This window comes from Balaenoptera physalus (genome assembly GCF_965194825.1).
Source record: "Balaenoptera physalus genome assembly, chromosome: 9".
Lineage (NCBI taxonomy): Eukaryota > Metazoa > Chordata > Mammalia > Artiodactyla > Balaenopteridae > Balaenoptera > Balaenoptera physalus.
In genome coordinates, this window is record NC_138888.1 from 7155653 (window position 1) to 7169551 (window position 13899).

Below are 13899 nucleotides of genomic sequence, written 5' to 3' on the forward strand. Positions count from 1 at the left end.
AGTCGTTACTTAAAGGGAGAAGCCCACCAGAAATCTAAGACCAGGGACCAGACTGGCTAGTGCATACGTACTGGGGGTTCTTACTGGGGTTCTTGTGCCCCATGTGGGCATCACACATCCGTGCTGTGATGCCCACATGGGGAGACCCTAACGGTACAGAGGTCGACCATGTTAAAGGTTCTGTTAAAATTGAACCTCCATCTGTTGGCTTGAATGTGTCCAAATTGGTCTGATTTGTGAGTTAACCATGTCCCAGACAGAGGTGTGGAGGGTCTCCGTGCAGACCGGATAATGGCACCGAGGGCTTCCTGGCCTCTGCTTTGACTGGACAATTCTATGTAGACTTTCAGGCCACAAAACCTCCTTCAATTGCTGAATTTCCTTTCCAGGCTGCCTTGCTACATCTCTGCATTAATACTCACTAGTTGTACTTATCATGTGTGCATGAGCTGAACTATCTGCATATGGTCCAGAGAACTGAATCCCTACATACATATTGCAACTTAGATGTGAGCATTTTAAATCAAGAACTCTATAAAGACCGTTTTAACAATGTATTAAGAGAACTGCCCACTACAACCAAGCAAGTTTTAATCCCATTAATTTAATGATATATTAGTATTGAGAAATCTATAAGTTTAGCATTTCACACTATAACAAAATTTATAACAAAATAATCTCCTTTGATGGCAAAAGACATTTGATAAATGTTCATTATTAATGAACAACACTTAACTAGAAATTGAAGGATGCTTTCTAAACTTGATAGAGAACATGACTCATGGGTGGAACGTACAGGCATGCTCATGAAACTTAATCCTTATAAAAAGAAGAAAGATTATAGTGACCACTATTGGTTATTCACCCAGCATCTACGCTCCCTCTTTTTCCCGAGAGACCTTGATTTTGTTAGGTTATCCACTCCGCCTTTCAGCCACATGCCTCAGGCGAAGGTGACCAACCACACCCCAGAGAAATAAAAGCATTTATCCAGACAAAACCTCGTACAGGAATGTTCAGAGCAGCTTTATCCATAAGAGCAAAAGGAAGGAACTTTTGCTCTTATGGATAAGATATGGTCTGTCCACAGAATGGAAGGTTATTTGTTCATAAAAAGGAATGAAACACTGTAACATATTACAACATGGATGAACCTTGAGAACATCACGCCAAAGGAAATAAGTCAGACACAAAAGACCACATATTGTGTGATTCCTTTTATCTGAAACATCCAGAAGGGGCAAATCCACAGAGATGGAAAGCAGAGCTGGGGTGGGGGAGGGAATGGGGAACCATTGCTAACGGGCACAGTGTTTCTTCATGGGGTGATGGAAATGCTGTAAAGTTGATTTGGGTGACGGATGCCATAACTCTATGAATATACTAAAGCCGTTGAATCATACACCTGGATGGGTGAATTGCATGATATGTGAATTACATCTCAATAAAGCTGTTACCAAAAAAGAATAAATGGAGGATGGAAAAGTAGACAGAGCAAATATGACCTTGATCTCTTGAGGGACTTGGTGGCAGGGGGACAGATAAGGGTCAAGGTGAGGTGTTTGTTTTAAGATGGGATTGCGACCTCAGGAGCCAGCACCTAGGGAGAAGTGGAAAATAGAGAGTTATGAGTGAAGGTTCTAGAAGAGAGAAGACACGATTCACACAGGACTCCTAGAGCAAGAAGGCTGGCCAGGAGGCCTCTAACACCTGTCCTTTGTGCTGTTCATAGAGCCTCCTTCTAAGAAAAGCAGTGTAGTGTGCCTTTGAACCCATCCTGCTGCCCAAGCCAGGGCAGACCCGGGCAGAGACCGTGCCCGAGCTACGCCTGCCCAAGGGACAGTGCATGTTAGCAGGTGGCCCCCGGATAGCCTGGGAGAGACCCCGGGGAAGATGGAGAGCAGAGCGGCTGCTGGATGCTGACGGAAGCGGGCAGCTCCCTTCCCCCTCCCCTGACCTTCCTCCACGCCCAGGAGGGAGGGAGGAAAGCACAGAAGGCTTTGGACCCAGGTTTGGTTCGGTTCCACAGAACAGTCATGGGGGGCGGTAAACACTAAGCAGCTCTTCACACAAGGAAGAACAATTAGCCGATCGATTAATTGCATTTTATATCCATTTCTGGTCTCAGGGATAAGTATTCAAATGCGATCTTTTCCTTTCATCAAACCCATGGAAATTTCAAGTGAGCCTGGTTTCCTGCTATAAATTAAAGCAATTTTCAGCTTTTCAGCATTCAGCCGTCACCTTTAAAAAGATTTCCGGATTTAACAATACAAATTCAAAAGAAATAGAAACCTTGCGTCTCCTAACTTTCTCTGCTAATCCGTGGGTGTTCAGGGTAAAAACTGGGGACACCCACATGGTTGAAGTGAGAACAACATGTCTTTACCCATGAGGAACGAGAAAAATATAGTTTGGCTTTAATTAACTGTGATTGAGAAGAAAACACGCGATCTAGATATATTGTTTAATGTTCTATAGTTTGGGTGGCTGGAGTTCTTTAATAAGGCAACATCATTACTCTGCCTACACATGTGCAAATGAACGGATGGATGCAAATAGCAAAAGTTCTTCCCCAATTGCAGGAAAAAACCCACTTGATTCGGGACTTTAAGATCAAGTTTTTAAAGCCACTTTTAATGAGTTGGAAAAACAATGAGTTCATAAACAATTGAGTTAATAAATTATTTCTAGCCAACAACCTTACTTACTTAAACTCCCTGGAAGAAAGAATGGGTTCCTACCAGAGACTAGTGGCAGAAATGTTTGGAAAGAGGAGAGATTAGCAGAGAAGAAACAAACCAGGAGGGCCTCCAGGGTGTCCAGTGTGACGTTAGGTGCCTAAAGAAAGGAGGTGAGGGGATGGAGAGAAGGCAAAGAGGGGGCCACTGGGAACAGAGCGGCCATCTCCACACCCCCAAAGTCCGGGTTCCTGTGTCTAAGCGTCCAATTTAATCCTCGCATCTACCGTATACATACCACTTTTTTTAAAGAGGCTTCTTTAAATTAACTTTTATTGGAGTATAGTAGCTTTTATTTGTTTAATATTTATTTATCTATTTTTGGCTGCGTTGGGTCTTAGTTGCGGCACGCAGGCTCTTCATTGCGGGGCGTGGGCTTCTCTCTAGTTGTGGCTCGCGGGCTCCGGAGCGCACAGGCTCAGTAGTTGTGGCACGAGGGCTTAGTTGCCCCGCGGCATGTGGGATCTTAGTTCCCCGACCAGGGATCGAACCCATGCCCCCCGCATTGGCAGGTGGATTCTTAACCACTGCGCCACCAGGGAAGTCCCTACGTACCACTTTTATTACTCCCACTTTATAGAAGAGGAGAAACAATTTCACAGAGGGAAGTAATTTACGCCAGGCCATCCTATGTGGCAGCCATTTGCGGGGGGGTGGGGGGAAGGCAGGCCTTGGTAACCAAATAATCGTGAGTGACAAGGATGACCGTGGGTGGACGGTACAGACATCACTGACAGTCCACACAGATGAGGGAGCCGAAACAGCACCTCACCCGCTGGAGAAGGTGAACCGCACTCCTCCAGTGGCTCCGGGCCCGTCTCCTTCTAACACTCCCACACGCTATAGGCTCCAGGCAAACGGTCCCCGTCAAGACTCAACCAGGCTCTTTTCTTCCCTGTCTCTGAAATGTCCCAGCACGTCACACTTCTCTTGTGTGTGTGTGTGTGTCTTGTAATGTGGCTCTCCACCTCCCACACTAGGTTGTGACCACACTGAAGACAAGAGCTAAGAGTCCGCAATCCTAATTACCACCCCGCCTCCCCCCATGGCCTAGAACCTTCCCTGGTACACAACAGGCGCTTAATGGCTCATGAGTGAGCAAGTGAACGCATGAATTGGATTCAGTGCTCTTATCTGGCTGCTCTATATCTACACGATGTAGTAAAAATGAATGGGAAAGTACGTTTTGAAACAAAAAAATTGTTATGGAGATCAAACCATTTCTATGATTTAAGTGTTAATCCCATTTAAATAAAAAAGTTCTTCCCTATGATTCATTGAGCCTTCTTCCTAGTTGCAATCTGAGAACCTGTACCCGCATCGGAGCGGGGTGGGGGGCAGCAATGGAAGGAGCGGAAAGGGGCTCACGCCCCAGGTGGGCCAGTCCCCTGCTGTGAAGCCGGACCGCAGGCCCTCAGCCAAGTCCCAGTGAGGAGGGGGTGGAGGGAAGGGGATGAAATGAGACACATACACGCTGTGTTCAGCACACTGTCTGCCCGCAGTAAGTGCCAAACAAATCGCTCCTGTTTGTACCAGCAGTAGTTGTGACTGGTCTTGCCCGACTCTTGATTTAGGCAGGTCCGTTAACTCCTTCGTGGTTTTCCATCTGTAAAATGCAGACAATAATCACTGTCACACCTTCCTCACTGTATTGTGAAAATACAACTAGATTTTGTGACTATTCAAGACAGTTGTGAAAAGAAGTGTGTTCCATGGTCTGAAAGCAAATGACAAGCGTGGCAGCCCCGGCTCAGTAATTTCTGGAATCACGAGATCACAGGGAGAAAAGCTCCGGTCCCCGTTCCGCCCCTTGGTCACCACGCAAGCCGGAGGCCACCACCTCTGCAGATTTACCCTGGAAGCATCTCCGGTGCCTGCCCAGCTGGTGCTTCACGTGGGACAGGTGAGATTGGATGTACTGGCTCACAAGGCCAGGCAGGAGCAGCTTTCTAAAGCCACGTCCCAGCTCGCAAGGTGACTGTGTTTAAATATTCACACAGACTCCTTGTGGGCACAGCGGTCCCGTGAACTGAAGCGCCTTGTCTCTGCTCTGACACAGGGTTTCTCAGCCTCAGCACTGCTGACCTTCGGGGCTGGATAACTCCCAGTTGCGGGGCTGGCCTGAGCACGGCAGGACGTTCAGCAGGGTCCCTGGCCTCTGGCCACCGAGATGCCCGCAGTGTACACCTCCCTGTCACACCCCCCACCCCTGTGGTACCAACCCCAGATGTCTCCAGACATTGCCAGTGTCCCCGGAGAGCAAACCACTCCCCCCTGAGGACCCCCTGGCCCACCGCGTCCCCGCAGTCTTGTGTGTTGAGGTGATGTCATCTCACTGACACGTCTTCCTTTCAAATTCTCCGTGTGTCCACACAGGAGAGGGTTTTGCTGAGATCAACGGCTACAGACTGTTTTCCTGTCTGGCTGACATCACCTGGTTGACAGCAGTGTGGTTCCTGTGTGAAGATGTGCTCTGGAGTGACCATTTTTGGAGAAAGTCCCAGGGTATTCTGGGGGTGAATTGTGAACGGCTCTGAGCCGCAGGAGAGATGGCAAATATACACTTAAGGCAATTCAGGAAAAGCTTGCCCCGCACCACTGCCTGCGGACGAATAGGGGCTGTACTGTCTGGTCCCCGTCAAGAAGGCTCGAATTCACCTAAAATTGAAGCTCAATTTCTCCAAAACAAAACAACCAAATCTGGGTTTCTGCTTTCCCACCAAGCTTTTCGATTCTCAACCCTGTCACATCTGGGAAGTTTCTAATCGCTATTAAGGTTTTCTGCAAACGAGAAGACACTGTATATTACTTGTGTAATTCAAAGCATCCTGTCAGATACTTCAGAATTTTTATAGCAAATCACGATTCCAGGTACAAAATGATGTCTCAGGCACAAAATTCAGCCACATGACCGTTTTTCTACATTATTTTCCCGGTACCAACTGGATTGCAGTTTCTGTTATTTAAACGTGCATCACATTTTACATCCTTGGCAAATACCTACAGAATTTAATTTCCTGTTGTCAGTACCCCTTCTTAAAGAGTTATGGCTCCCATTCCATTTGAAATGTTGATATAAAACCTCAGTTAGCTGGGGTGAGCAAGGGTTCTTCTTTGGACATAAGCCCAGACTTGGCTCCCAAGGTTCTCCTGGTGGGTCATCAGCAGATGACTAGTACAGTGGAGTTCTACTGTGTGTGCTTTTTTTATTTTTTTACTTTTTTGGTCTTTTGGCTAAGATCAAGTGTAGTATCTGTTCTTATCAGTTTAATACCATGTGTGCTTTTAACTGACACCAAATTGACTCTTTACACTTGGCTAAGAAGCATGAAAAGACAAGACAAAAGGATACACAGTGCAGACAGTTACATCTGCCCCTGCGCTCAGAAGGTGTGGGTGTGGAGGAGAGCAGCGGTGAATCTGGCCCTCCTTCTGTTCTTGTTTCCGGCCTCCACGTGAGTGTGATTATATTGTATTTTTTTTAAACAACACAGCCCAAATAACACAAATCAGCTACTTCAGCTGGTCCTCAGCCTGAGAAACAGTCATTTGTTTTAGCCCTGGAAGAAAAACTGATTATATTGGACTTATTGAGAAGTCCATTGGTCTCCAGAATGGCCATCCCCTCGTAAGGAAACTTTAAGGGTTACATCAGTGACTCAGTCCCCTTTGCCGTATTCTCTGGACTGGAGATTGAACCAGGTGTAAGCAGTGATGCCTCGGTCGCTCCCCTATTTCCAGTTGGACAATGTCACCTTCTAAGGGCCCCTTAGAAGGGGCCCTGCCAGCTTCTTGCTGGACAAACGCACTTTCGCCCCATCCCCCTTCTGATTTGGGCATCTCTGACCTGTTCCTTTTGACTTCTTCTCCCTCTGGAATCCATGAAAGGAGAAATATCCTTTACATGCACTACATTTTGTATTGTCTCTAATGTATCAACTTGTCCAATAGCCAGCCACGTGGGTAAAATTCTCTCCTCCCACCCTCCTCCTCTTATACACCATCTCTCTGTTCCCGTCTTACTTTTCCTTCTTCTTTATTTCCTTAATTCAGCTTTGCTTCAACCCACTGTCTACCTGGCACTTTGCAGGAGCCTCGGATGCAAAGGAGAGCACTTTGCAGCCTGGAGCCCAGGAACACAAGCCCAAGGGTGGCAGACAAAGATGCACAAATCCACAGAAGGCCAAGGTCAAAGGTAAACATTCTAGAATTCTCCACCTTAAAAAAGACAATTGCTCACAACTGAATGAGTGCTGGCATAACATTTGCCACCATATAAACCTTTTAAGGGCATTCACAGACACCAGGTTTGCTATAATTCGGACTTGACATAAAATTAGTACAGCGACATAGCCTTTGCTTTCAAATATGAGGTAGGTTTTTCCAGCAGAAGGTATCATGGAAATTTGCAAGACACAAATAAATGTTAAAAGAAAATCCCTTGATTAGAAATATAGGAAATATCTTTCTGAGAAAAAAAAATTATCTCATTAATAGTATGTTCATACCTGTCACCTACTAAGAGTTAATAAATGTGTCTTGAATGAATGGGTAAACTTACTTGGGTAAATGAGTACATTTTTCCCTGAATAGGAAAATAAATACCTGCATATCTTAAGTCTTGTCCTGCATTCTAACTGCACAGAGATCACAGAACAAGGAAATGTATCTTCACTTTGAGGAAGGAGGCATTGAGACCTTCCCTGGTTCTTTCGTTCTTTTTTTAAAATGGAAAATCTAAACATGCCTTTTTTTTTTTAATAAATTTATTTTTTGGCTGTGTTGGGTCTTTGTTGCTGTGCACGGTCTTTCTCTAGTTGCGGTGAGCGGGGGCTACTCTTTGTTGCGGTGCGTGGGCTTCTTATTGTCGTGGCTTCTCTTGTTGCGGAGCATGGGCTCTAGGCGTGCAGGCTTCAGTAGTTGTGGCACGTGGGCTCAGTAGTTGTGGCTTGCGGGCTCTAGAGCGCAGGCTCAGTAGTTGTGGCGCACGGGCTTAGTTGCTCCGCGGCATGTGGGATCTTCCCAGGCCTGGGCTCGAACCTGTGTCCCTTGCACTGGCAGGCAGATACTTAACCGCTGCGCCACCAGGGAGGCCCTAAACATACCTTTGTGAGTGTATCTCTTCTTTTCAAACAACAGCAACATCTGGTTAGAGTTAGTAGTACTCATAGCAATCATGTATCAAGCACGTGTGTCCCAGCCACTGCGCTAAGAACTTCACAGACACAGTCTCATTTGCTTTTCTCTTCCAGCCCTCTGAACCAGTTGACTTGATCTGACCCAGGAAGAAAGAGACCCTTGAAGAGACTGATTTGCTCAAGGTCGCCCAGCTAGGAGGTGGTCTCACCTGCCTCCTTGGAGGCTGAGCTCAGGGTTCTGCACCCCCTCACTGAACAGCCCTTCCTTCAGGGACAGGGATGCAAAGATTTGTTTCACCTGCATCCTTAACCTCAAAATGAGTGCATCATTCCAGGTGAACAGTTTATGCTGCAGGATTACTTACTCACCCAATTAACCAAGTTCAGTCAGTTGGCTCTAATCCAGATTTTTAAAAATATATCAGAATCCAACATTGTGACTCCCCAAATCCCCATAGGTGCACTAAAGCAAACACGTGGGAGGCATTGGTGACCAAGTGCAGTGTGACTGAAGACTGAGTTTCATAAAGACACCAGCTGATGCTGTCAACAGTTTCCCTTCCCTGGCTTTTATCCAAGTTCCGTATTGTCCCTTCACCGTGGGGTAACACAATACTCTTTTCATCCAAGTAGTCGGCGGTTTTTTTGGTTGCCTTTTTATTTATCCAAGATTGTGATTGTTCTAACTAATGTTTTAACACTTCCTTTAAGAAATCTATCATTGGGTTTCATAGATAAAGGCAGAGTAATGCAGTTTATAAAATAACCAAAATATGTCCCTAAATTCCACTATTTTAACAGTAACCCTGCTGCCAAAACAACAGACGCTAATATTCTTATCAGTGTCTTTTGTATCCTGTAGGAAAGTGTTCACTAGTATAATAAGATAGAATGATTTGGGTATTTCTATGTGACCCCACCACCACCTCTGCTGTTTTGGGTAATATTTGAAGGATGATTGTGTCAGAGGAAATGCTGTGAATCTAGACAAAGACAAGCTGTGTAAAGGAAACACACAGTAAAGAAAATCTATAGTTTACAAACCGAATAGAATTGGAGCACCAGCCCAGAGCTGCCAGATTACCTCCCCTGATGTAATGAACAGTAATCTCTTCACATCAAATGTCCTCTGAAAAGAAAATGGCCCCTGCCTGGACACTAGGCAATTGTCCGGGAGCCAGTTCGTTCCTGGAAGAGACCAGGGGGACTTGGGTCCCTGAGCCGTGCACCAAGAGATGCTCCAGATGTGAAACAGTGCAGCTTTCATCACATCACGTGGGCGGCGCTGGGTAGATAGCAAAGAACGGGGAAACTGGGCGCAGGATGGAAGAGTCCTGGGAGGTGGGGAAGGATTCCCAAACTCATCCTCCACCCTCAAGAGTCAAATTTCAGTCTTTCAAACAAATCAGTTAGGAGAGAAGGAAACCAAAATGCAAAAGAGGATTTTCTTCATAACTTTGTGCTTCTGAAGTGCAGTGCTATTCATCTGAAGTCTATTAGATACAATTAGAACCCAGCTATCCTTGTCTCGAGCATGCTTTAGGATAATTGCTTTGATGCGCCCATAGAACGTATTAACAATAACTCGCTGCTGAGATTTTATGTAGAACTTGGGATGCCTACAGTCTTAAAAGGAAGTATAGGAAATATGGGGGGAAAAGCAAAATTATAAACTGTCAGAATGGAGAGAGAGTTTGAAGTTCAGCTACCTTAAGTTCCAATGAAAAGTAGGCATGATCATGAACTCTATCTGCCTACTACCATAGTTAGGATGCCCCTGCCATAGATGCCAGCAAGAGAGGGGACAGCCAGGGCTGGGGCACCTGCTGTGTGCACAGCCCCACGCCTGGGACCCGTCCTCTGGTGGAAAGAGCACTCTTTAAGTAGAGTTTTCTGCTGGGGCTATTTGATACCAAATATGAGTAGACAATTTCCCTCAAATATGAGAGGGGAAAGTCTGCCTCACTGAATGCTGTGCCCCGTGGCAATGAATGTGCTGTCAATTTCCGCAAAAGCCTCTTTGTGACAGATCACCTCTGACACCATGAATGCCATCACAGCAGAAGCTGTGCCCTTCTTTGCTGTCAGTTGTGAAATCCTACAATGCAGAGCTCCGTCCTCCTCCTGCTTTCTTTTTGACAATGCTCGTTTGCATTCCCAGTAGTTGGAAGTGATGTTGGAGCCTGGGTGCTTGTAGGATGTATGAGGGATGATTAACAGAGATTCTGACATGTTTCACTTTGAACAGGTTTGCCAAGTTCCCGATCGTTCCTCTAAGCACCAGTAACTTAAATATCACCCAGCTGAGGACAAAAAGCCACAGTTGCAAAATATATATCCTGTTGGGTATAGGGTTTCTGCCAAGATCAATGAGAAGAGCTTGAAGGTCGTGTGATTCCCACATGGAGTTCATGAACTATATTCAGTCACGCACCTTTTGAAGTCTGAAGACACATCGAAAGGACTTTCCATCCTTTCACCCATCTCTTCATTCATTCAACGGTTCATTTAGGAACTTCTGTGTGTGTCATGTTGTGCTAGGTCCTGAGTTGAGTTGGTTAAGCAGGAAGAGGTAAAAGTGTATTCAGGGGGAAAATTACATCATCTCTGAAAAGAAGATCTACAAAAACATTGTATTAGATCATAACATTGAAGCAATGTTAAATTCTTGAATATTGTCATTATATTGCAATTATGTAGGAGAATACCATTGTTCATAAGAGGTGTATATTCAGAGCTAAAGTGTCATGATGTGTACAACTATCAGATAGTTTTGGCAAAAAGTATATATGCGCGTGTGTATACATACACACGCACATATATAATGTATCTACAGTGTATATATATTATGTATAATATATATTATGTGTGTATATGTATCTTTATAAAGAGAGAAAGAAAAATGTTGCAAAATAGTAACAATTGGTGAGTCTAGGTGAAGAGTATAGGGGTGTTCATTATATTTATCTTGTACTTCTTCTATAGCTTTTAAATTTTTCACAATAAATATTTAGAGGAAAATTTATCATCTCTAACTTTAAGGAGCTTACAATCTGGAGATCAATTTTTTTTTTCTAATAAAAGGGAAAAGAGGGGAAGATTAGATTTAAAACATAGGGTCAGAAGTCACTTGAAGGATGTTGAAACTATTAAGTCAAGGCTGGGAATCTTTGGTGAGGAGGTCTTGGGGGCCCGTGCCAGCCATACCCAGAGACTTAAGTATAAAGAAGGAAGCCCCATGGCAGACGATGTTGGGTCCAGCTGAGCCCCAGCCTCTACCCGGGGATCCAGCCAGGTTCCAGCCCACAGTGGGTGCCCTCAGGGAAGCAAACACTGCAGGGCTCCATGGAGACCCCCAGCACCTGGAGAGGGGCCCCTGCTGTAGACGAGTTCCTCAGAGAAGACGACAGCAATCCAGCGTCTGATCTATCCTATCAGCCCGACCTTCATGCTACAGATGTCTCCAGTCACTACAGAAATGATGGCTGAACAACACCTGAAAGGGTCTTTAGTACTGAGGAAAGCAAAGAGGATGTTTATGAACATAAATCAGAAAGAAAATGGAACAAACACCCTGGCTTTGTCCTTCTTCAGAAGGACTTTACAGAAGGTGATGGAAAAGGACACAGGGATACAGCGGGCAGCCAGGTCAGAGCCGACTCCAGACCCAGGGGCTCTGCCCCGCTGTTATACAGGGCTCAGCCCTCCTGCGGGGCTAGGAGAGGCCTGAGCTTCTTAAAATGTTAATGAAGTCAACAAAAGATGGGGAGGAGAGAATAGCGGCCGCGAGGCAGCCTCCTTTCTCCTCTGAGTTTTTCTGAACAGTACCACCACTCGTATCTTCCCAACGTCCTTCCCCTCTAATGGGTTATTTACACTCCCATTTCAACTTCAATGGTGTCTCTCGAATGGGTGGCCACCTTCCCAGGCTCACTGTCACTACCATGAGGCTTCTAACTGGACTTTCTGAACTCAGGCACCAGCCCCTTTCCCCGTATCTATCCTTTCTGATTCTTAAAAAGCAACTGCTGTTAGGCCTTCTCACAATGCTAATTCTTGGCTCATGGAAGTACTGTTCCGTGATTTTAAAACATTTAGGGGAATACACACTACTATATATAAAATAGATAACCAATAATACAGACCTACTGTAGAGCACAGGGAACTCTACTCAATACTCTGTAATAACCTATAAGGGAAAAGAATCTGAAAAAAAAAAATAGATACATATGTATGTATCACTGAATCACTGTGCTATACACCTGAAACTAACACAACACTGTAAATCAACTATACTTCAAATTATATATACATATATATGTAATATATATATTATAAAAACAAAGCACTTAGGGGATATTCAGTTTGGTTCCCCAATTTACGGCTTACTGTCCAGAGTGAGAGCAGGCAGAGGACACGTACCTCTTCTGTCTCACTGTCTTCCTGCTGGAGCTACAGGCAAGAGCCTCTCTCCTACCCGGTTCTAGAAAACTGCCTGCTCTGTTCTATGGAGCCAGATGGGGTGATCAAAGCTCTTGGCAAACACAGCCCAGCGTTCCTAAAGGAAGATAGAGGAAATGTCCCTGATGTCCCAGCAGGGCTCTTGCGTTTAAAGAGAATAAGCCAGTGGGAGACACATCTGAGAACAGAACCTGGACAGCCTGCACCAGAGCCAGAGTTCGTTCAGTAAGAGCCAGCTCTCTTCACCTTCCATCCTTCACACCCTTTGTCTGAGTTTATCCATTTGGTATTTATGCCTTCGATGTACCCTCACACAAGCACAAAAGCATAGTCTGATTGGCTAGAACAGAATTCTAATACATATGTAATCATAGTAAATTACAAAAATAAAATCATTTATTTTTCCTTTTTTACTCTATTTTTCATGCAATGTGCTAGCTTTCTGAAGGCAATGAAATCTTTTTATGATTTAGACATTTTCTTTTTTTAAAGCACTTTATTTATTAGTTACTTATTTATCTATTTATTTATTTCTTTATCTGTGCCGGGTCTTCATTGCAGCATGTGGGGTCTTCAGTTGTGGCATGTGGGATCTTTTTTTTTTTTAGTTGCGGCATGTGGGATCTAGTTCCCTGACCAGGGATCAAACCCGGAGGCCCTCTGCGTTGGGTGTGCGGAGTCTTTGCCACTGGACCACCAGGGAAGTCCTATGATTTAGACATTTTCAACATTGAATACCAACAATGGTTTTCCAAAAATGATAAGTGCAAAGCTATTAGGTTATTTCCAAAAGATTTTTAAATTTGTTTATTTTGTATCCTTTTCCTCTCAGACTGTGGATGATGAGCTGATGACCAACATTACGTGACAGGAACAAAAACAAAGTGAATAACCTGTGAGCGTTCTTCCCCCTTGGCTGGGCAGCTCATAATGGGGGAGCTTGGATGTTATTGGCTGAAGCAATTGGATACACGGGTCAAGGACACAAAAGAACAGCCAACTAGAAAAGCAAAGTGAACTGGATTGACCTTAAAGGCAGAGATCTTTTTCTCTCCCGTAACTTCTTTTTTTTTTAGAAATTCACGTTCTTTTATTTATTTATTTATTTATTTATTTATTTATTTATTTATTTATTTATGACTGTGTTGAGTCTTCGTTTCTGTGCGAGGGCTTTCTCCAGTTGCGGCAAGTGGGGACCACTCCTCATCGCGGTGCGCGGGCCTCTCACCATCGCGGCCTCTCTTGTTGCGGAGCACGGGCTCCAGACGCGCAGGCTCAGCAATTGTGGCTCACGGGCCCAGTTGCTCCATGGCATGTGGGATCTTCCCAGACCAGGGCTCGAACCCGTGTCCCCTGCATTGGCAGGCAGACTCTCAACCACTGCGCCACCAGGGAAGCCCCTCTCCCGTAACGTCTTATGGGAGAAAAGAAGATCTAGAAAGAGGAGAGCAGAGGAAAGTGGGGTGAGATAGACGAACCCCCATACAAGCTGAAGTCTTGGAGAGTCTGGGGGTTTGGGGTGGGGGAGAGGGAATTAGAAGCAATTCCCATGTGAGCTG

General features: G+C 45.1%; 1 protein-coding gene across 9 annotated transcripts in view; it reads left to right on the forward strand.

The window, feature by feature from the left end:
* PRKN (parkin RBR E3 ubiquitin protein ligase) overlaps positions 1 to 13400 on the forward strand; it is a 1297158-nt gene extending 1283758 nt beyond the window's left edge. For 8 of the 9 annotated variants that reach the window (XM_082475577.1, XM_082475586.1, XM_082475576.1 and 5 more), the window contains 2 exons: positions 6795 to 6936; positions 10128 to 13400. In XM_082475577.1, coding sequence (XP_082331703.1) covers positions 6795 to 6936; positions 10128 to 10263 — 278 coding nt within the window. In that variant the 3' untranslated portion in view covers positions 10264 to 13400. The remainder of the gene's footprint in view (positions 1 to 6794; positions 6937 to 10127) is intronic. The other variant, XM_082475587.1, reaches the window with a different exon arrangement.
* Positions 13401 to 13899: the final 499 nt, after the last annotated feature.